Raw genomic sequence first — 22,500 nt, 5'->3', positions numbered from 1 at the left:
TTGATCAAAAACCATTTCTTAAAACATAAGCAAGCGAATATTAAAGTTAAAAGCCGATGTTTCGGCATCATCATGACACCATTCTCAGGCAAAGGAAGTAAGTAATGCGAAGATTTGATTAATTTAAACCATCCCTAAACGTGCAAACGGACTCCATTTGTGCGAAAGTGATCACTTGAAGAACTTGCGATCCTTTGTTATGCTAATTTGTAGAGACTATAGAAATCAAATCTTCGCATTACTTTCTCACTTTGCCGTGAGAATGGTGTCATGATGATGATGAAACGTCGACTTTTAACATTAATGTTCGCTTGCTTATGTTTTGGGAAATTGTAATGGTTATAATTAATTGGTAACAGGACTTCGTGTCGTCCAATTCAGTCTGTAATCATACTCATGGTTAAACAAATCGGACTCCTGCTACACGAGCGTCCGATATTGTTAATCACTCGTGTGATTACAGACCAAATTGGACTCCACTCAATCCTATTACCATTATAAATTTGCTTACTTGATTGCAATTTCACAGTCAAACAAAGCAGCTCACAACAGGACATCAATTTTGCACAAATTAAATGTGATTGCTGAAATATGTCAGAATCTCTGTCAATTATAAGTTTAGGCTCTTAACTGGGGTTAGCCCTAAGGGAGTACTAGTTTTCCTCACTTGTCCCTAGTGTACTCCACTCTCCTCACCCTTGCAATCAAGGCTTGTGTACTAGTAGTCAATAGCTCATTGTTTAGGTCAAAGTACTTTCACTTTTACAATGTTAAAGCGGTTGCCAAAGCTTCCAGTAATTTTCCACAACATCACACGATTCTCACCTGTCTCGCCTTGTGTAAACCCCCCCATACCATTAGTCAGCCACATTTCAGCTTTGCTCTTCAAGCAAGTGCCTTGAGTCGCACTCTTTAAGATTGCATTTTTCCCACCCTCCCACCAAACTGGAAGCTTTGTCTTCTTTGATCGCTATGGCTGTGCTTTGTCTTGCATTTTTAGCGTTTTGCTATTTTCATCTTTTATTTTAGTTTGGTTATTTTGTCTCTTAGTTCGTTACATTACCGGTATATTATTCCGCATGTTACCACCATTTAACTAAAAAAAATAGCTAAACTTAGAAAACTCAACCCTAGGTGTGTCCTCTTACATTTTTTACTTACTTATTGGTGGCAGGGAAGTGCACCCTGGGCTGCACTTTACCCCACAGTATTTGGGACAGCCCTCCTTGGCAATAGGTCCGGATTGCTTACTCCAAGATGGTACAACTCACCATCTGACCTATTCTCCTTCCAGAAGGGCACCCCTCTTCTGGTCCACCCTATGTTACATTCTAATGTAGGGTTCCCTCTAGAGACACCGCTACTCTAGGGGGTCCTCCTAGAGACACCGCTACCCTAGGGGGTATCCTCTGCCTTCCCTGCCACCCAAATTTTGCTAAAGGATAGTGATTAACATAATAATTATAATTGAATTAAAAAATAAATAGATAAAAGGAGAATCTGTGTTCCTCCTTCTTTACTTTCACAAGCCTTGCAGGGGTGGGGGGAGGAGTAATCATCATTACCCTCAGTTGCCCATGCCCCTCTCCTGGGAGTGCGTATATTCCCTGCGGCTCTCCCTCTCCTCCCCAGAGGCTGTCCTACCTCCCCACCCCTACCCCGACAGTCTGTACGGGCGGACAGTCTGAGGTGATGTCGTGTACGGGCGGACGTACGTGACGTGACCAAAATTTCTCGCATTGATAGATTACCCAAAAAATCTTACCTATGGTGCTCCGCTGGCACTCTTTTCATGTCTGAGCTCTGCTACAATGTATGTGTACGTGGGCAGGGGGGAGTATTAGAGAATTATATAATGTGCATAGAGTATTTGTAAGAAAAAACTGACGAGATTTGGCAATGATCCCGATGGATTTAGCAACTTTGAAAGAATGGAAGAAATTGCTTTGATGTGTGGTTGCCATGACAGGGTTTGATGGATAAAGACACCTAAAAATCTAAGTTGCTTTTCAATCTTAGTTGCTTTATCGATGACACTTTTGTCTCTGTTTCTGTAGTTTCGGGCAGCTGGAGCATTCAGGGTGTTAGCAGATGGATATGTAACAGAGGAAAGTGGTACAGGGGTTGTACATTCAGCCCCAGCCTTTGGTGAGGTTGGTGTTGCTTATTAACAGGGTGTGGTACATTAGTTCACTGACATCCAGATTTTTTTAAAGGATTTTGTCAGAAAATGTAGACTACATTTCCTTACATTCAATATCATTGTTGTTGTTTCATCGTTAACACACTCACTTTGGAGGTCGGTTGGCTGCATCTTGATATGCATTAATGTGACAGCGCGATGCTGTTAGTGAGTTTCAAATGTGCTAGTCAATACTTGGCTGTGTAGCCGCGTGATGCGGTTCCAGTCGAGACCCACAAATTGACTCTTGCTCACCATAGAGTCTCCAGTAGCTCAGTGGTTAGAGCATCCGACTAGATCACGGAGGGTCGTGGGTTCAAATCCCATCTGGGACTACATTTCCTTACATTCAATATCATTGTTGTTGTTTCATCGTTAACACACTGATTTTGTCAGAGTTATCTGTAAGTTAACGTCAATCTGAAAAGTTTGCCTTTTTAACAAGTACATGTACATGTAAGAAAATTACTGCAATTGACAACCAGATAGTGCCCTCCAGGTTTTGCACTCATGAATCGATTGTAAAATTTTGTGGGTGAGTATACATGCAAGGCATCGATCACTTGATGGAATGTTACATGGTTTTTTTTATTCGTGGGAGATAAAACTTTTACTTCAGGTCCCAGTTGTTCAACCAATGGATAGCGCTATCCACTGGATAAATCACTTATCCAGTAGATAAGTATGAGCGAAATCAATTGCACTATCCATTGGATAGTGATTTATCCGGTGGATAGCGTTATCCATCTTTTGAACAACTGGGGCGAGATCCTTTATTAAAGCACTCATCAAAAATGTCACTTGACAGGCAATTTTCTATTGAAATTCTCCTGATGGAATGTCTTGCAGTGAAAAACCTCTTTGACCCAGAGATATGTGGAGATAATGTGTTGTGTCATCCATGATAGGTAAAGTTGGATACCCAAACAAAAATTTATTCTTTCAGGATGATTACAGAGTGTGCCTGGCCAATGGTATCATACAAAAAGGAGGCAAGCTGCCATGTCCTGTGGATGCCAGTGGAGTATTCACGGATCAAGTATCAGACTTCCAAGGGCAGCATGTGAAGGTCACTGACTATTTTTGAGTTACCAACCTTGTTATGTTACTCACCGGCAGTTAACTTGTAAGTTAAGCAACTTGATTTCACCTTATTATAGACCTAAAATTATCGGCCTTAGCCATAAATTTGAGGTGTGAGAAGAATGCAGTGATGATTTGGAATGTTTATTTGTTCACATTAGGATGCTGATAAAAACATAATGAAATGGTTAAAACAAAATGGCAGACTAGTACACCAAAGCACTCACAAACACAGTTATCCTTTTTGCTGGAGGTAAAGTAATGTCTCTTGTATTGTTGAAATTAATATTTACAATGTGAACAATATTACCAAAAATCAAGACTTTCATCATGATTTGAATAAGCTGCTAGATTATACATGTACATAAGGAGACAGTATTAGATTCTATTTTGCCAGCTACTCACTGCTGCTGCTGCTACTACTACTACTACTAGTACTACTACTACTACTACCGCTACCACGACTACCACTACCACCACCACTACCACCACCACCATTACCACTATCACCACTACTACTACCACTACCACTACTACTACCACTGCCACTGCCACTACCACTACCACTACCACTACCACTACCACTACCACTACCACTACTACTACTACAGTGCAGACCAGAAATAAGCAAATGATGTTCATTTTTGCACAAAACAATAGACAGCTGAAAAACTGACATTATTGTCATGAGAGTAGCTCAAATGAATTTTTAAGTACTCTAGAATCTCCAGGAGAGCTTAGTAAAATGTCTTATGTGAATTATAACTTATTTTATAAATAATTTTTTACATGTAGGTCTGATACACCATTAATTTACAAGGCTGTTCCTGGGTGGTTTATTCATGTTGAATCCATTGTTGACAAGCTCTTACTCAACAACAAGAAATCCTACTGGTAAGACAACTTTTGTTGCCGGTTGGTGGTTCTCACATGACACAATGACTGTCGCCATACTCTTCAGCGATTTTGATAATTATGCAGAAGCTCACCTTCAACTTAGGGATCCATATTCATTTTTTATCCAAGTCATCAGCCGGGCAAGTACGTCTTAAGATAAACTTGCCAGGACTAATTTTGGGTTGCCCATGCAAAAATGAGGAAGTATAGAAAATGGTCGATAAAATCACTTGTAACTTGAGCATTCATGTTTATTAAACACCCTCATCAGATAATTTTGACTTTGGAGTATTATGTTATTTGTACCGTGGGAACCCGATTGACAGTGGTCCATGTCTGCCATGACAAAAACATACTTGAATGTACATAGCTTACAAATTTAGGATTCAAATACAAAGTTTCAACGCTTCTGTCTAGAGTCTTCCTTTCATATGCTACCAAGAACTTGAAGGTGGGATTTTGCAGAATAATGAAAAGCACAGTTACTTGTCCAGACAATCTTTGCAGGAGAGAGATCAACGCTTTTTTCAACACATTTTCATCAGAAATTGATTTGGGCAGTGTTGATACGTGGCAAGTGTAATATGAGATAAAATTTGCTGATTAACGTTAAGGTTTATTTGTTGTGAAATGGTCTCAAAATACTACAAAATTAGGAAGAAATCTGGAGGAAATAACACAACAAAGCCTAATTTCAGTTTTATTTATGTACAGTGTATGTATAGGCTGGCTTTCGGCACTTCAATTTCTACTGGAAATATGCTTAGCAGCAATCATTGTGCTGTGTGGGGTTGTGACAACTATCGAAAGTACTCAGACAAGCAAAAGAATCTTCTTCACATTGGAATATTAAGGTTTTACTCGCTCAGGAATAACAGTGAGATTTTGTTGTGATCTACAGCTTTTAATCGTGATCAATTCAAGGTTTTGGTGAGTGCAAAGGTCTGCTCAAAGAAATTTGTACGAGGTTACAGAACCTCTCAATGTCCCACACCAACTTTGTACATAAAAGACTATGATTGCGAGAGTATGAAAACCTTAATTAAAGATTTGCTCCAAAGGTCAGATCTACAGAGAACTAGTATAATTATGAAGATGACGCTTTTCTATTGGTCAAAGTCATAGTGGAGCTTGACAACTTTGCTTGGATCCAGTGACTTAAATACTTGCAGACGGTAGTTTGACAGAAGAAAAGGTTTGTTTAACAGCTGAGGCATGTGAATTCCTTGTGTTGTCTAAATCTATTGAAACAGAGAATGCTGTATTCTCTGGAAGAGGAGCATTAAAACAGCTACCTCAAGGCAGAAGGAGATTGAAATGGTTTGCTTGAGAAGAATCATCGTAGTACATTAAAGAGATTGGACTCTCAGACAACTTGTAGAAAATAGCAGTGGCTCAAAAACCATTGGGTTTTTCTCAATCAAACTAGAACTTAACCTATAGATGGATTTCCTCATGCTTTTCATCGCTCTTTTTCATCCCTCCAAAGAGCAATAGCTTTGCAAAAACAATTTCCATATCCTCTGACAACAACTTCTCTCATTTGAGGAGGTAGATTTCCAGGAGCCATAATTCCTTTATGCAAGACGTTACCAAAAAGAAAACAGCCCGTGCACACGTAAATACAACTGAAAAGGCTTTATTGGGTTATTTCCTCCAGATTTATACCTAATTTTGTAATATTTCGAGGCCATGACGAGATGTCAATTTCACAATATTACACGAGCAAGGTTAATCTGAGTAAATTTTATCTCATATTTCATGGTTATTCAAACAAAAACTTACACTTGCCACATAACAACATTGCCCAAATCGATTTCGGATAAATCTGTGTTGAAAAACCCATTGATCTCTCTCCAAACTCGTTTTTTGGACGTCAAAATAAGTTCTGCCATACGTTTTCTTATAGCAACTTGCAATGTTTGCCCTCTGGCAACTCATTCATTTTGAGAGAGCTGGTTTGAGGAGAAAATGTCATCAAAGACTCTCCAGTTTAAGAATGAATGGGTCTGTACATTGATGAATTAATATGCGGCAAGAGAATTTCAGGGTTTCAAACTTTAAACTAGTGTTTTGCATAATTATGTAATAAGCTGCATTTACACACTGAAATTTTAAGCTAGAGAGTAAATGGCATCACTTTTCCGAGATCCATCCCTCTGAGGTCCACATAGTCAAGTAGTCTTAAGTCAGAATGCATATAATATTTACAGGGTCCCGGAGTTTGTACAGGAAAAGCGTTTTCACAATTGGCTTGAAAATGCACATGACTGGAATGTGTCACGTAATCGTTATTGGGGCACACCAATCCCTCTGTGGGTCAGTGAGGATTATGAAGAGGTATGTTAAGAGATCTTTTGGAATTTGGAATTTAAAGTTCCAGTGTTGAAGCATTTTTTTAATTTTTGTGACTTCAGACTTATTTTGAGGCTGCTCTCAGGTTTTAGGATTAACAAATCTAAATTTATTACAAAGTTATGTTTCAAGACCCAACTTTTTTACACTCTGTTGGTGTCTTTATTAGGGACCATCTAATAATCCTGAAACTAGAGTCTCTTTTATCCTGGAATATACTGAAAAATGTCTTTTCCTTTAAATGAGATGTAAAAATGCTTGAGGTAAAAGGCCACCATGGTTAACCGTTTAAAGGACTGTGAAATGTGCCAGGCTCCCAAGGATGGCCTCTCATCTACTCCTTCCAACCATGCTCTGCTTTCAAAATGGCGGCTTTGTCTTTGTAACATTACCCTTTATCAAGCATTTCTGCCCAAAAAACGCTTACTTTGCAGGCTATGATTGTACAGACTTGATTAACTAATAAATGAAACTTGAAAGAACAGTGTTTTGAACTATTAGCTCTTTATCCCTTACCAACAGGTTGTATGTGTTGGCTCCATTGATGAGTTGGCAGAGCTAGCAGGAATCAGAATAGAAGATCTTCACAGAGAAAGGTTTTAGATTGATTAAAAATGGTCGATTTAGCTGTCAGTCACTCTAGATCTGCCATACTAAAAAAAATGAAATTTCCAACATTCTGTACTTATGCCCTTTTTACTGCAGGAAACTAAGTAACTAAGTTCTGATGGCAATCATTCTGCCATGCATATGATAATGTTGCAGTTAATTTTTCGTTTCAGTATTTTTTTTTTAACTAGGTAATGTTTTTACTTGTGGATATATCCACAAGTTTTGGTAAGAATCTGTATGCAAATTCTCACTCACTTGTAACGTGAAGTTTGATCAGCCAATCAGGATGAATAATCACAACACAGCTTAGAAAGCTGTAACTTCCTGTTCGCTTGGTTGTGTGCCGCCATTGCTGTTTGTAGCTTTTATACTTAATTGTCTGAGCACCTTCCACTGCATTTAGAGGCAAGAGACTGAAGAATTGAAGAAAATGGTGTTCTTCGAAGGTGAAGCAAAAGATTCTGAACAAGTACACATTGGTGCAATTAATTGTGCACCGCCTGTCACTCACCACCGCGAAGACTTTAATACATGTCGAAATGGAATCGACAGACACAATCATGGTGAGAAGACAGTCTCTGTCGATCCCCTAAGCTCACAGGGGATTAGTAAATTCATTTGGAAGGTGACATCAAAGCTATCAATGAAAGTATACCAATGCTTATCAAAGCTATCACGAAGTTTTGCAAGAGTCATCAAAGCCATATGAATCCAACTTGCAACATCAGTGACATGTCAAACAGTGAGGCAACCAAGCAACCCGTGCTTCCGCATATTGGAACATTAAGAGTGAATAAATCCATTTTCTTGTAAAATTATTAGAAATATAAAGGAACTGTAAAGGCTTGACTCTGCATTTCTACCACCTGGGGGAGCAGGGGTGGCGCAGTGGTGAGATCACTCGCCTCCCACCAATGTGGCCTGGGTTTACTTCCTAGACGTGGGTTGAGTTTCTTGGTTCTCTTCTCTACTCTGAGAGGTTTTTCTCTGGGTACTCCTGTTTTCCGCTCTCCACAAAAAACATTTCATTTTATTTGTGCTAAATCCATTGACACTTAAATAAAGTTGTGGTTGTTGTTATTTTATTATTATTATTATTATTATTATTATTATTATTATTATTATTATTATTATTATTACATGTATTATTATTTCAAGCATTGGCTATCGTGTTATCATTTGATGTAGAATGTAGAACGTTCGTGCTTTTTTAAAACGTCAAGGGTTGAAAAGACCACTAAGGTACATTGTATATCTGTGTCCTGAAGCCCAGTGCTTGTCATCTGTCACAACTAATTTTCTACAAATAATTTTTTTTTCACCCTCACAAATGTCTTCAGCATAATGAGTCATATTTTGTTCTTGTCAGGGATTCCATATGGCTACCACTTTAAAGGCCCACTTTCAGCCGACAGGCTTTTCGACCGTTTGTTTTCTGCTTTGGCAGGATTTTAATTCATGTATGAAAATTATTGTTCCACAGCACGCAATATGCCTGTCAGTTGAAGGTGGGCCTTTATAAACAGCTATAACAAAACGATTTAGTTTAAGTTTGCTTTCGTGTCACAATAACGTAGAATGCTAAATGTATATTTAAGTGAGGTTTATAGACAAATGAGAGAAATGATCCCCTCACTTATCAGGACAATTGAAGCAATATTGTCTCATATAGACACCTAAAATATTCAGGTTGCGTCACCAGGTTTCGAATCCATGACCTCTGCAATTTCATTTATCAATTCCTTCTTGGAAACAAGTGTACCCAAAATTGACCCGCTCCCCACTGTGTGGCTTCATAGCTCGGTCAGTATAACATTGCACCAGCATCACAAGGGTTATCAGTTCGAATCCCCTTGAAGGTGCCTGAATTTTTCAGGGGTCTATATGAGACAATTGCTTAAATTATCCTTATAAGTGCAAGAACCACTTCTCTCAATGTAGAATACTGCTGGCTAAATTGGCTAATGACAGCACACAGACTATTAACACAGCAGACTGTGTATTAATTTGTACGCTCTGGTTTGCATATTTCCTCCTGCCCTTGATTTAAAGTTTCTTAAGTTAGCAAGAATGCAATTATTGACTTATTAGAACAGTGAAGTTGTGCATGCAGTCAAACCTTTTGGAGGGTGCCATTATATTTTCATTGTAGTTTAAGAGAGCAGTAACCCCATGCAGAGTTTCTTTCTGTCCTTGTGTGGGCCTACAGTATTGACATTACTATGGCTATTAAACACTCATATGGATTTCATGAGAATTTATACAAGTTTAAGTTACACTCTGATTGATATTGCCATTAAAAAACAATTGCTACGCGACCAATGTTTGAAAAATGTTGTTACAATGACCAGCCATTTAATGAATGATTTGTTTTGACTGTTGTGATTTTTCAGTGTTGATCATATCACAATCCCATCCAAGAAAAACAAAGGAGTGTTGAAAAGAGTACCAGAGGTGTTTGACTGTTGGTTTGAAAGTGGAAGGTAACACATTTCATTCACAGATAAATACTTCCACATTATACATAGTGATTTGTAATCTCCCAAATTAGTAGTGCAATTCTGCTTTGCTATATAACCTTCAGACCAAAAGAAAATGATCATTGTTATTGGAGACTTGCATACAGTCTGCCTCAAGACACCTTTGTTCACAGAACATAGATGTGAAAGTGTACAGAGTGTCTTGAACGAAAGTTGACATCTCAAGCAAAGTCGAAGTTTTAGTAGAAAGTGATTGGTGAGCAGTGATAAGGCCACATAAGTATAAGATAGCACTTCTCTCGTTTTGTGATGGTGTTGGTCCTGTCTGATATATCTTTGCAGTATGCCATATGCCCAGAGTCACTACCCTTTTGAAAATAAAAAGGAATTTGAAGCATCATTTCCAGCTGATTTCATTGCTGAAGGAATTGATCAAACAAGAGGATGGTAAGATTGATAAATCCATTTTTGTTTGTCATTGAGTTAGAATTTTCTTTGGGTTTTTTTAAATCACCATAACTGTTACAAGATTGTATAAACTAAAATGACAAAAAAGGGAGAACGGGCCTAAAATAGTTTAGAATATGTAATACTAGCCCTATGTTTCTTAATGCCCTTGTTATTATTTGTACTTTTTGTTTCTTTAGGTTTTACACTCTGTTGGTCATTTCAACTGCTTTGTTCAATGAACCACCTTTCAAGAATCTCATTGTTAATGGACTTGTTCTTGCTGCGTGAGTGTCATACTGTAAAATAATCAATGTGTTATATGTAGGAGGCAGTGTGGCCCAGTGGTTGGGGCACTTGCCTTGAGATCCAGACATCCCGGGATAAAGATCTGCTCAGACCACTCGCTGAATTTGTTCCTGGAAGTCCCTGGTTCAGCTTCCTAGCTGCACTTGTAAATAGCCAACTGGTTTACCTCTGGCCAGTTGGGATTCTTAACAGTTGTAGTTGTTGTGTTCTGTTTTTTCGTTGATTGTGTTTCATTGGCCCTGAAAAGCCCCTATGGGGAGCGGTCAATTAAGTATGTATTGTATTGTATTGAGCCAATAAGGGTTCACAGCAAAATGGCCCAATTTTATGACGTAGCTTAAGTGATTGAAGGATTTAACTTACAAAATTAGGATTCACAACCCGCCGTTTTGGCATTCCTGTTAACTGTTATCATTGGGGGTTATTAAAACTGTATTCATGTAAAAAGACACGTTTTGCAGCTTCATGTCGCTTCTTACAAACAAGACACAAAGCAGGCTTGACTAAATCTAGCGACGAAATTCTTCACAGCAATTTTGACCTAGGGCTGGACGAAAAGGGCATTCGGATCGGGCATTGGAATGTTGGCCAAGAGGCTTCCACTCAAAGAAAGAAAGACCAAGGTCCTCACCGTGAAGGGAAAGTGACTCTCAACCCAAATAAACAATAACCTTGAGATTACTTGCAATGACAGTTTGTTAACTTTCGTTATGAACGTTAAGCTGCTAGGACTTGAGATTGATGAAGAGCTATCTTTGTCTGAGCATACTACGACTGTTAGTAAGAAAGTTGCACAGTGCATCGGCTTGTTAAAGAAAATTATGAATTATCTCCCCCATAAACAAGGATTACTTTATCACAATGCTTTGATCAGGCCAGTAATTAATTATGCCAGTGTCCTCTGGACTAATTGTGGTAAGGAAAGCCTTGGGCGGGTCCTGAAGCTCCAAAATCGTGCATCTAGAGTGATTCGGAAGGCCCCCCCCCCTCTAGCACCATCAGTTCCCTTGTTTAATCGGCTGAAATGGTTGCCTTTTTATAAAGACGCTTTAATGTCTAAATCTATCATTGCTTATAAGCGATTACAAGGTGACGTCCCTGTTTATCTAAATAATCTTAAACTAAACAGTAACATCCACAGTAGACAAACCAGATACTGTAATTTTAACCTAACCTCTCCGAGGTATAATTGCGAAAGAGAAGGAGGAAGAACTTTTACCGTCACAACTTGCAAAGCATGGAACAGTTTATCTTTGCCTGTAAGACAAGGGATTCAGTGGATTCTTTACGAAAAGCATTGTGGAATGAGTTTTTTAAACAACAGCAGAATCTTAATAATTTTTCTATTTAAGTTACTTGATTAATTGTGACATGATTATTATGCTATCTTTTATCTTTTAAATAGTTTAGTATTATATATGTATCTATAGTATTTGTATTTGTATTCTTTAGTTTTTTATAGTTGTTTAGATGACCACAAGTGTATTAGTTCCGGCTATTTCGTGCTCACCCTCATGAAAAAGACTTTCCTTCCTTCCTTCCTTTCTTCCTTCCTTCTCAGCAATCTTGGAGATACGGCTTAGCAGTGAAATTGCTCTATAGCTACATACGTCTTCGTTGTCACCTTTTTTAAAGACAGGACAATATTTGCACACTTCCAATCCTGACACAACAGAAAAATGTTGCATGTTATTTAGAAGTAGCCCCTTATATGAGGCTTACCGGTAACATCACCAGCACCGTGTATATAACAGACTGAGATGATTATCAGCTTCAGTATGTACACTGATAAAATTATCTTCTCAATGACAGGGATGGAGCAAAAATGAGTAAGAGAAAGAAGAACTACCCTGACCCAATGGAAATTGTGGGCAAGTATGGCGCAGATGCTTTAAGGTAGGTACAATGCAATACTTAGTAACTCTATGGATTTTTAACATTTGAAATAAAAGCAGTGGGTGTGCTCCAATGAAGAAGTGTCACAGGCATTCCTAGATAAGACTGATAGAGTTGATAAAGGATCTGACCTGTTGCTATTACACCAGACATTTCTTACCATATTGTAAAAATAAGTGTACTGCTTTTACCCAAAATTATCTTATTATACACCCTTTTAATAAAAGGGTGCATAATATTATTATGATAGACCAAGATATGTAACTGTCACACTTCAGTCAATATCCTGGCCCCATGTCACTTGCATCTTTCAAAAACACTTCTTTAGCAAAAGAAATATAATTTAGAGGTTTGGTCTTGGTTTCCTCGCCATTTTACTGTTACCAGGGGGTATCTTTTTTAACGTGTATTTTTGCAACAAATTAAAAGAAAACAAAAAACGTCAGCTGTTATTATCCTGTGTATGAAAGGCTCAGCGGTTGAATCAAATTAAATTAATCAATTTAAAAATTTCTTGAGGGAGAGAAAGGTCTCTAAAGTATTCATTTTATAATAGCCTTGAAATTTTTCAAAGGTTGTACCTGATCAACTCGCCAGTGGTCAGAGCAGAGACGCTTAAGTTCCAGGAGAAAGGAGTCAAGGATATCATCAAAGATGTGTTTTTGCCTTGGTACAATGCACACAGGTTCCTGGTGCAAAATATACAACAAATGGAGATTGTGAGTGTGGTCCTTTTGATCCATGAAAAACAACCCTTAGGATGATTTCTCGTTGCGGAAAAAGCATAAATGTATTCAAAAGACAAAACCTTGATGGGTATATGAATTGAAAACAAGAACATAGACTAATGAGTGATATTTTAGAAAACTGTTGTGTTGTGTTAATAAAATGGTGGTTCCTTTTAGCATGCAAATATTCGAAAACTTTGCCAAACAGCCAACATCGAAACGACACCTTTTGACTTTCTTCCTTTTCCAGTTCTGCCGTCGACCATTTAGTCTGAGACTTTATTCAGCGTGTCTGTCTCACAATTTTAAAACAACAAAACTTTTAAAATGTTCTTTTCCCTTGTAGAGCATTAGCCGTATCCAGTACATTGTAGAGGATAAGTGTGCATGATAGCCCTTTTGAAAGGCCCTGTTGCCCTTGTTGACAAAACTCTTGAAACCTGATACCTTGCTTAACATGAACCAGGGGTTTCAATAGAAGCCGGTTACCGGCGGTATACCGCCGACTGCTTTGCCTCACACTGCCGGCTAGTTTGCCTTGATTTTCGCTAAAAATGCTATCATAAACTTGTCAAACTGCCGCCTTCAATGGGCTATCATGGACGGCTATTTCAGAAGTTATTGAAACCCCTGCATGAACACATAAAAACTGTTAATCACCAGGAAAGTCTCGTCTTTGCTTTTAAGCTGATACCTGTCTTCTGTTGACGTCAAAACCGTGGCCAGGATTTTTGTCTGTAACGCCTTTTACTCTTGCAACTCTTAATAGTCATGGTGAATGGCTTAATGTACCAATGCATGAGAAAATAATATGCCTGTTGCTTGGCAACGGGCGAGGGAAACCAGGGGTGCTTACCATTTAGCCAAATAATCCGGATGGAATGATCGTTGCATAAAGGTAAGCCATTTTCCGAATTAAATGACTAACCGGATGAGAATGGCGCTTGCCATTTTACTACTCGGCATTCCATCCCGCTTATTTACTTGATCTTGTGAGAAAGGGCCTGGAAACGGAACGATTCTCGCAAATGGTAAGGGCATTTCCCGTAGTCCATTCCGAAGCGAAAAAGAGGTCTACCGGAAAAAAAATTGCCTTTCCATTTGACCTCAAACCGAAATTTCCGGAATTTTTTGGCTAAATGGTAAGCACTCCAGGATCCTGGACAGGAATGGAAAGTACTATTGTTTATCACAGGTCAGCGGATCCAGTGCTCCAACCATTAAGCTGCCAGACATTCTAGTGAGGTAGTACGTTTAGTTTGGTTCTTGGACAAAACGAAGCCAAATCATCGCCTACGTTGTCCCAGTGAATCATTCATTTGACGAGCCAGGAGCCCATGAATAGGAGCGAGCAACTCTCATACTAAGCCTATGTCACAGCATTTTTACGGACTAATCTATTTTTGGACTACCTTTGCTGCAAAACAAACAAGAAAGGCAGTTCCGGTTCGGTGACGCTATGACGTAAAGTTAGTTTCCTGTGATCGGTCATCGGGCTCCTGCGGGAGTCTCATTCGCGGGAAATTCAATCTAAAAATAAATCAGTCTGTGAAAACGCCGTGACAGGAACATATGGGAGTTGCACGCTCCTACTCATGGACTTCTGTCAAGCCTGCTGACCTGTGAGACATTTTGCTCAGTGGCTGATCTCATCTCAACTACTTGTCCCTTCGCTTCTTGCTAAGTGCTTTATTAACACTGCGTTGTTATGAATGTTCAGGTGGTTGTCTGTACAGACGTTAAAATCTCACTATTTCTTCTCTCCATAACAGAAAGGAGTCAAGTTTATTCATGATGAGTCACTTCTGTTGAACTTGGAGAACACTCTTGATCGATGGATTTTGTCTTTCACCCAGAGTTTAGTATTGTTCGTAAACCAGGAGATGGCCGGTAAGACTGGTGGACATCTTTTAATATTTTTGAAAGCCATCGTATCTACTGCTCAATTTAGAAAGTCTGCAGCTCTCACGATTTGCATTCAGCTACACCAATAACTAGCCAATCTTTGGCGCAGCTTTGAGACACCGTGCTGCACGAACAATCTGTCGGTTTTACAGTCGACAGTAGAATGGTGGAGGGAACATGCACCCAAACGTTCCACCAAAATGCTCACTCATCGCTGTTAAAACGCTACGAATTCTCCCAGTGGTCTCTCTTCGTTTGGAATTAGGATTCATGCGCAAATGTGACCAATCGCTGACTTCAGCAGTCTGACTTTGACAATGCCAAACTACTTAAGACTGCTCCCATTAGTTAACCTTGTAGCATGCATTTCTATTTAGAAAAAAAATTGGTAAAACGCATAAGGTGGGTTTGAAAAGATTTTTTACAAGCAATTTGGTCTCAAAACATCGGTCGATTGGTGGAACCGGTAACTGTGTGATTTGGATCCAACACAATAACATTGAAGAACTAGTTACACGTATGTACTGATCGTCTTTTTGTAAAATCCTTCTCAGCATATCGTCTCTACACTGTTGTTCCTCGACTGGTCAAGTTCATCGATTATTTGACAAATGTCTACGTGAGAATGAACAGAAAACGACTGAGGGTAAGAAGCGTAATATCGCCGCCATGTACGTATTGGTTAGATATAATCACTGTAGTGTTTTATAAACAAAACATAGAAACCCTTGTTGCTGGTTTGGTACAATCTTATTGCTGCATCTGTGTGTTTGACGCTGTGAGTGTTGTGTGTGGCTGAGTGCTTCTGAGAAATAGGATTGAAGGATTCTTGGGAGTTTAAGATAAACCATAAGAAATCCATTTGGACTGGTAACGGCAAAACGACACCGAATGTCGTAACAAATTCAATACGTATTTTTGTGAAAATCATTCTATACTACGTGGATTTTAAGGTGATTCCCGGGTAAAAGAACCCGTCATAGATTTCCGATGAAACTTGGTATGATGACATTACAGTACAAGGAGATGTTAAAAATGTAATAAAACGAGGGGGTCACCGTGCTTGTTTTCATGTCACGATGCTGACAAATATGGTTATTTAGGTGACTTTTGGTTATCTCAGTGCACAACAAACAAGATCGATTATTTTTCAATGCGGCGTGCTATATCACACAGAGTTCGACTTTCTTTGATTGCTTATTCATCTACGTCCCAGAAAAAATGGCTTCAAATACCCTGCATTATTAATTGATATTTTTATCCTTTAAAGGAAACATAATTTGGACTTGCTCTGCTGGGCCCGTTACGTCTCTATCTGTAGCATTTATTTCATTTGCCAAAAAAGTAGCTATAGATATCTGCCAAATTTTTTCTCAGTTATTGCGGATATTGTTCTCATTGAATTTATAAAATAAAAAGTGGGGGTCACCGTGCTCGTTTAAGAGAAAAGGAGCTTTTATCTCGCTATCGAGCTTAGTTTGAGGGAAATCCCTTATGTTTTGTACGCGCGCGCGCTCATGTGCGCGTGCTGATGACGCAAAAATCGTGCGCAGTAGGAATGCGCAATGCAAAACCAGGGAATCACCTTAAATGTAAAACTACATTCTTGGAATTGCTGTTCAGTTGCATTTAACGTGATGTCGTGCGGTTTTTTATAGTGATGTGGTAACTCATATCCACTCTTCTTTTCTTCTACCATTTCGGAGTTATGACCTTATATAAGTTACTTGTCCGGTATACCATAGATGTATAAAAAGAAAAAATGTAAAATATAAATGCTTTGTTTATAGTGGAAGTGCACTTAGCTATGAAGCTTGTTCACAGGCACCCCACTGTTACTAATCTGAAAGAAACATGATTAAGAGCCCCAACTTACACAGTGTAGCAGGAGGCAACCAGTTGGCTATTTACAAAGCGTGGTATATTTGAATCCGGGACCACCGGAAACAAATCTAAACTAGTGGTTAGGACGGGATTTGAACCCGGGGCAACCAACGCCCTAGAAAAAATGGACGTTTTAGTTGGAATGCTGCGACCTTCATCAGCAGTAAATGGAGTCTAGATGTAGATGAGATGCTATTTAAATGATGTGAGAACGTCCCTTGGGATTAGATAGGGACTTTTAGATGTCAGGAATTGAATGTGCAATTTATCTCAATCTTGACGACATTTATTGCTGAGGAAGATTGCAGTATTTCAACCGAAACAACAAGTTTTTTTGTCATGTCTGACTACAATTACGGTACTTTTAAGCACAATGTGTTGTCTAAACAGGGTGACTGTGGAGACAAAGATCGCCAAGAAGCGCTTCAAACACTGTTCAGTGTTATATTTTCCATGACGCGATTACTGGTATGTCGCTTCATTTTAGTTGAAGACAGTAGTTTTCAATTGAGTATCGGAAGTACAACCACAGTTTCTTTCGTTTTACATTTCTGCCTTCAATCGCTGACTTACAGTCACTGATTGGCAGGGAATGCGAAAAGTAACAGTAATAGTAATAGTATTCTTTAGTGCGCCTTACTCTCCAAAGGGAGGTGTTGGTCTAGTTACATTAACGGTTTGAACATTAACTAATAAAAATACAAAATAACATTTGCCGTATCCGTATACAATTAATTAGAAAATGCATAGCGCTTATTACATTTGTGAATTAAGAATCTCTTTTCTTTTTTGAAACATTAAATGGATATATTTACCTATTATTTTTGATGTAACCTTGTTTTCTGCTTAAGTAAACACTTCGTCTTCTTCCTCTCCGCATTCCCTGCCAATCAGAGATAAAGACAGAAAACATTTTCACTGGTGCTTGCTAATTAATTTTTGTACTCAGCACCGGGTACTTCACTGTATTTGGTTCGTGTTAGTATCCACAAATAATTGTCGATGTCTATTGAGATCTTCGTAAGTGATTCTCATGTTGATACAGTTTTTGTGGACTCAATTAAAACCCGCTTCATGCACTGAATAATGTTGTGCCAAGATAAGTTATCACGTTGTCAACTGCCGTTGTTTTCTGTTGTAGGCGTCTTTTACTCCATTTCTCACAGAATACACTTACCAGGCTTTGCGTCCGTACATTCCCGAAGATATGAAATCCGGGGAAACGGACAGTATCCATTATTTAATGATTCCAAAAGCAAGGTAATATTTTCTTGTCGATCTTTTACCATTGAATTGGTGAATTCAAATCGCAGACTCGAGTGTTTTGAACTCCGACGCTGGTTTTTTCCCTTAAATGTCTCTTGACTAAGGTCTAAGGCTCGAAATATCACCTCAGAAATCTTTTCTACGGTAGTTAATCTACCTTTACCTCGTTTGATAACAAAAAAAGTCTTTTCGAAGTCAGTGATATATAGATTTACGCAAGCCTAATTGCGGAGCTCCCCAGTCTTTATTTACAAGAAGTTAACCTGTCTTGAGCCAGCGATCCAATCGAAACCCAGTACCTGGTCAGTGGTCAACTTAAAAAAACAGCTGACCTTGATGACCTCTAAACTTGAGTCTGCGATATGGTCACGTGATATTGGAGGGATGGACGTACGTACGATGACCAAAACCAAATTTTCTCGCAGTGATGGGTTACGGAGCTCAGCTAAAAATAGATAATTTAGCTCCTCAATAGGCTGAGCTTTTTGTAGCACTTTTCTAATAGTAACCATATTAAACATGTGTATTTAAAGTGCTGGTTATAGACGAAATCGATAGAAGTGATCCTTGCACTTAACTGAACAATTCTTTAAACACGGTTGACCTGCAAAATTCCGGTGGCTTCAACAGGATTCGAACCCATGACCTCTGCGATGCCGGCGCAATGCTCTACCAACTGTGTTCCCTTGAAAGACGCGCAGAGTTCATGGGTTCGAATCCCGTTAAGTCATCTGAATTTTTCAGGTGTCTATAAAACACAATTGCTTAAATTGTCCAGGTATGTGCGAGGATCACGTCTCTCAATTAGGTAACCATATTCTTGTTTGTGCATATCATACATTACCTGCATCATAATTCCTTTATTTAGCATTATACTCGTTTTTCATTTTCTTGGTTGATTATGTAGGTATCACATCTAATTAAACCAATAATTTATGGTCTCTGTCCAATCACTAAATATGGTCCAATTTAGGGAAGATTTGATTGACAAAGAAATTGAAAGAAGAGTAGCTTTAATGCTTTCTGTGATTGAACTTGGTCGCGTTGTCAGAGAAAGAAAGACATTGCCTTTAAAGGTAGGAATAGCCGAGTAAATGAGGGAGGGGGGGGGGGGTATTATATTTTTGAGAGCATTCCATCACCCGCCTCAGTTGCATGTTCAACACAAGGTCACGTGCTAAGTGTTCATCCATTCTGTGTTATCAAGGACCATGGTCTTGGTTATTTCGAATCGTGTTCCACCATTTGGGTATAGCGCTTTGCACTAATGACGTCATGAAATTATAGACCCCCAAGTGACTCATGCAAACAAAGTTCAGTCTGTAAAAGTCAAAAGGGAAATGAGGCATAATATTTGCTTGGTACTATCGTCATTTTGTAGATCGGGCAATCGATGTTGTTCTCCATTGAATTGAGCTCCAGGCGCCTATCTCTCAAACCTTCAACTGTAATTGCTGCAACGAATTTTTAACTCGAATGTCACATACTTTGATTTTGCTACCTGTTATAAGTTTTCTGTGGTGACGTGTGAACATAGTGAACATAAGTCAGGTTATTTATTGACTCGTCAATTGTAATGATGATTAAGAGTGTGTACACACATTTTTTTTTTTTGTTGTTTTTTTTTTTGCCTACGACTCATTCATGGTAAAACTTTTACTCTACAGTATCCTGTCCCCGAAGTCGTTGTGATTCACCAGGAGCAGCAGAGCCTTGAGGATGTGCTGTCTCTTGAAACCTACATCAAACAGGCACGTGACAAAGCCTCCAAATGTGTAGGATGACTGACCTTTTTCTGTCCAAAGTAAACTCGGGGTTGCCGGGGTTATTTACGAAACTGCGCTTGCAACACTTAAAATAATTTCAGTCCACCTTTTCAACTAGTTGAAAGCAAAACCAAGGAGCAGTCCCGACTTAAGCACGTCTTTTTTCCCTCCCTTTGAGCAAGTTACGTGCATTGGGCCATTTACTTGATGGCGTCACTGAATTGTAGTCTTGGTAGTCAATGACATCGTTATGCCTTCAAATACCGATTTGTTAATCTCGGTATTTTTGTCCGACATGGTTCTTCAGAATTAAGTTGAACAAAGCATAGGATTCGGCTCTGACTCTAAGTAGGATTTGAACTCGGAATCTCTTCATTCAAAGGCGATGACCACTAGACCACGGACGAATACGTGACAAACAGTGGGGGAAATAATAAAGAAAACGAGATTTGTCAAGAAAAAGTATTAAATATTTTTTAATACCATTGTAGAAACTTGTAAAGTATCTGTTGACTGGTTTTAATGGGAATCAATGCCGTTAACAGCAGCTTTAAATGTGAGCAACTATTCTACGATCGCGCACTTAACCATGTTGTTGGATCACGGAATGTACACTTGGGACTTCGGACAACGGAATTGAACTGGATATTCACCGAGATACTGTAACATAAAAAAACACTGAAATATTGTGAACGTACAAGGAAATCGGGTAAAAACCATCGAACAAAGTGTATTTTAACCGTAGCCTCTTGTTTGTTAGTGAATTCGAAAAACTTTTGAAAAGCACGCCGTAACTGGCTGCTCCTGTCTGTCTGAGGTCCATAAAGTGTGTACCGGCGACATAATTTTTAGGGTAACCTTGCGATGGACTAGCATCCCGTCCAGAGTGGGATAGCAATTCTCTAAGTGGCTTCATGCGACAGAAAACCGGTTAAACACCGGCCGTGTGAGTTCCAGGAGGTCGTGTGCGACCTCTCCTAACATCACAATCGATGCTACGCTACATTCTCTATACGTTACCGGGAGGTAACGTGAGGCTGCATACCACTTATTCGTTGGCTGTGACCCTCATAAATGTATAAGTTTTTAACTTCAAATAGACTTTATATAACACTAGTGCACTCTTTTATGTCAAATCTGGTTATGAAAAGCTGTCAAGGAATTAGTCACCCGAGGAGTAAATCGGCGTAGTTTGCATGGGTTATGATGAATGCTTGGTGACTCTTGCATATACTCGTTAAGTAAAAACAGTCATGGGTCATATGCATGCATTTACAGTCGATTGAAACAATAAGCTGGCCCCAGGGGAAACAGTGAGTTTTGTTTCCCCGAGACCCTCAATAGACAGTGTTAGCATTGACAACGAGTACGACTACGAGAACGAGATTTTACCATTGACTATATTGCGCATGCGTTTTGCTCAGAACACGTACTCAACTCGTTCTGGCAACTCGTTCCACGACGAGATTTCCTCCAAAACTCGAAGTGCGAGGAACGAGTTTTTGAAAGGTAAAGTTTTTTTTCTTTTGTAGCGGGTTATCTCTGCCATAGGTGTATCCCATAAGCACTTAAACTCTTCATCGAAGGCCTAGGGTGGTATTTTTGGGCATTTTTTTTGTTTTGAATGGCACATTAATCCTCCTTCCTTTCTGTCAACATCGTGTCAAAATTTTAAACATGAGAAGCTCTCGTGAAGTCGTACTCGTATGTCCTGCTTACACATTTTTTACAAGAACGACAACGAGTACGAGTACGAGATGGACTCGTTCTCGTACTCGTACTCGTTGTCAATGCTAACACTCTCTAATGTTCCCCGAGGCGAATCCCGTCCCAACTCAAAATAGAACAATACACGGATTTTTACACGGAATTTGCCGTTGTTTCAAAGGTGCACGACCTGAGTCGAAAGTTCAAGTCACGGTTTCCCTAGGGAGTTAGTGAGTTTTGACCCATGACCCATGACATGTTCTCCTCCAATCGCAAAACGTATTTGATTTGGGAGGTATAACACAAACATTTATGATCCCTTTGGTTTAAGATTTGTCATCTTTCTTCAGGAGTTGAATGTGAAAAAGATAACTGTATCATCGGACAAACACAAGTTTGGCGTGCGACTCAAGGCGGAGCCAGATAACCAGACTTTGGGCCGGAGACTCAAGGGCGCATTCAAGGAGGTCGCTCAGCAAATTAAAGGTAGGACATTGATCTAAAATTTGTTTAAATTAATCGTTGGGATACCCTTTGCGGTGACTCGTATTGATTGGCGTGTTGTGCCCTCTTTTCACTCCTCGAAGATTTTTTCGGTCAGGGTTGTCATTCATTGTCGTGTACGGAATCTTTTATACGTCGAGGTTCTGTTAGAACCGCACTTACCTCTGGACTACAATGAGCTCTATCGTAGAAAGTTCATGACACCTGATGTCTTTTGCAGGTTTGTCTGATGAGGACATCCAGGTTTTTCAGGAGAAAGGAGAGCTTATGGTAGCTGGCCACTTGCTGGCTGGCACAGACTTAAAGGTGGGTGAACCTGATGAATTAACCTCCTAGGACCTGATGGGAAGGGTGAGAGAGTCAATATTTAACGTATAGAGTGTTTTCACTCACGTGATCAATAACCAATTGTTTTTCCACCGAAACAAAAGAAAATGTTTGCATAATAATAGAGCTCAATTCCCTTAGGATTAGTTGGG

At 39.2% G+C, this 22,500-nt stretch overlaps 1 protein-coding gene and 1 non-coding gene across 2 annotated transcripts in view; both read left to right on the top strand.

The window, feature by feature from the left end:
• Positions 1–22,500, top strand: part of LOC138000848 (isoleucine--tRNA ligase, cytoplasmic-like) — a 76,373-nt gene that overhangs the window by 41,702 nt on the left and 12,171 nt on the right. Inside the window, exons 12-30 of the mRNA XM_068847515.1 lie at positions 2,058–2,153; positions 3,129–3,251; positions 3,427–3,518; positions 4,061–4,159; positions 6,376–6,502; positions 7,040–7,113; positions 9,523–9,612; positions 9,952–10,056; positions 10,257–10,343; positions 12,178–12,261; positions 12,836–12,980; positions 14,762–14,879; positions 15,449–15,540; positions 17,169–17,246; positions 17,920–18,038; positions 19,018–19,120; positions 19,712–19,795; positions 21,868–22,003; positions 22,242–22,327. Of these exons, the coding sequence (XP_068703616.1) occupies positions 2,058–2,153; positions 3,129–3,251; positions 3,427–3,518; positions 4,061–4,159; positions 6,376–6,502; positions 7,040–7,113; positions 9,523–9,612; positions 9,952–10,056; positions 10,257–10,343; positions 12,178–12,261; positions 12,836–12,980; positions 14,762–14,879; positions 15,449–15,540; positions 17,169–17,246; positions 17,920–18,038; positions 19,018–19,120; positions 19,712–19,795; positions 21,868–22,003; positions 22,242–22,327 (1,938 nt within the window). The remainder of the gene's footprint in view (positions 1–2,057; positions 2,154–3,128; positions 3,252–3,426; positions 3,519–4,060; positions 4,160–6,375; positions 6,503–7,039; positions 7,114–9,522; positions 9,613–9,951; positions 10,057–10,256; positions 10,344–12,177; positions 12,262–12,835; positions 12,981–14,761; positions 14,880–15,448; positions 15,541–17,168; positions 17,247–17,919; positions 18,039–19,017; positions 19,121–19,711; positions 19,796–21,867; positions 22,004–22,241; positions 22,328–22,500) is intronic.
• Trnas-aga (transfer RNA serine (anticodon AGA)) lies at positions 2,444–2,517 on the top strand. Its single transcript has one exon. It is a non-coding gene; the product is annotated as a tRNA-Ser (tRNA).

The sequence above is a fragment of the Montipora foliosa genome, chromosome 4, assembly GCF_036669935.1.
Source record: "Montipora foliosa isolate CH-2021 chromosome 4, ASM3666993v2, whole genome shotgun sequence".
Classification (NCBI taxonomy): Eukaryota; Metazoa; Cnidaria; class Anthozoa; order Scleractinia; family Acroporidae; genus Montipora; species Montipora foliosa.
The sequence above is the reverse complement of the archived record's forward strand: the minus strand, read 5'-3'. Positions and strand labels throughout refer to the sequence as shown.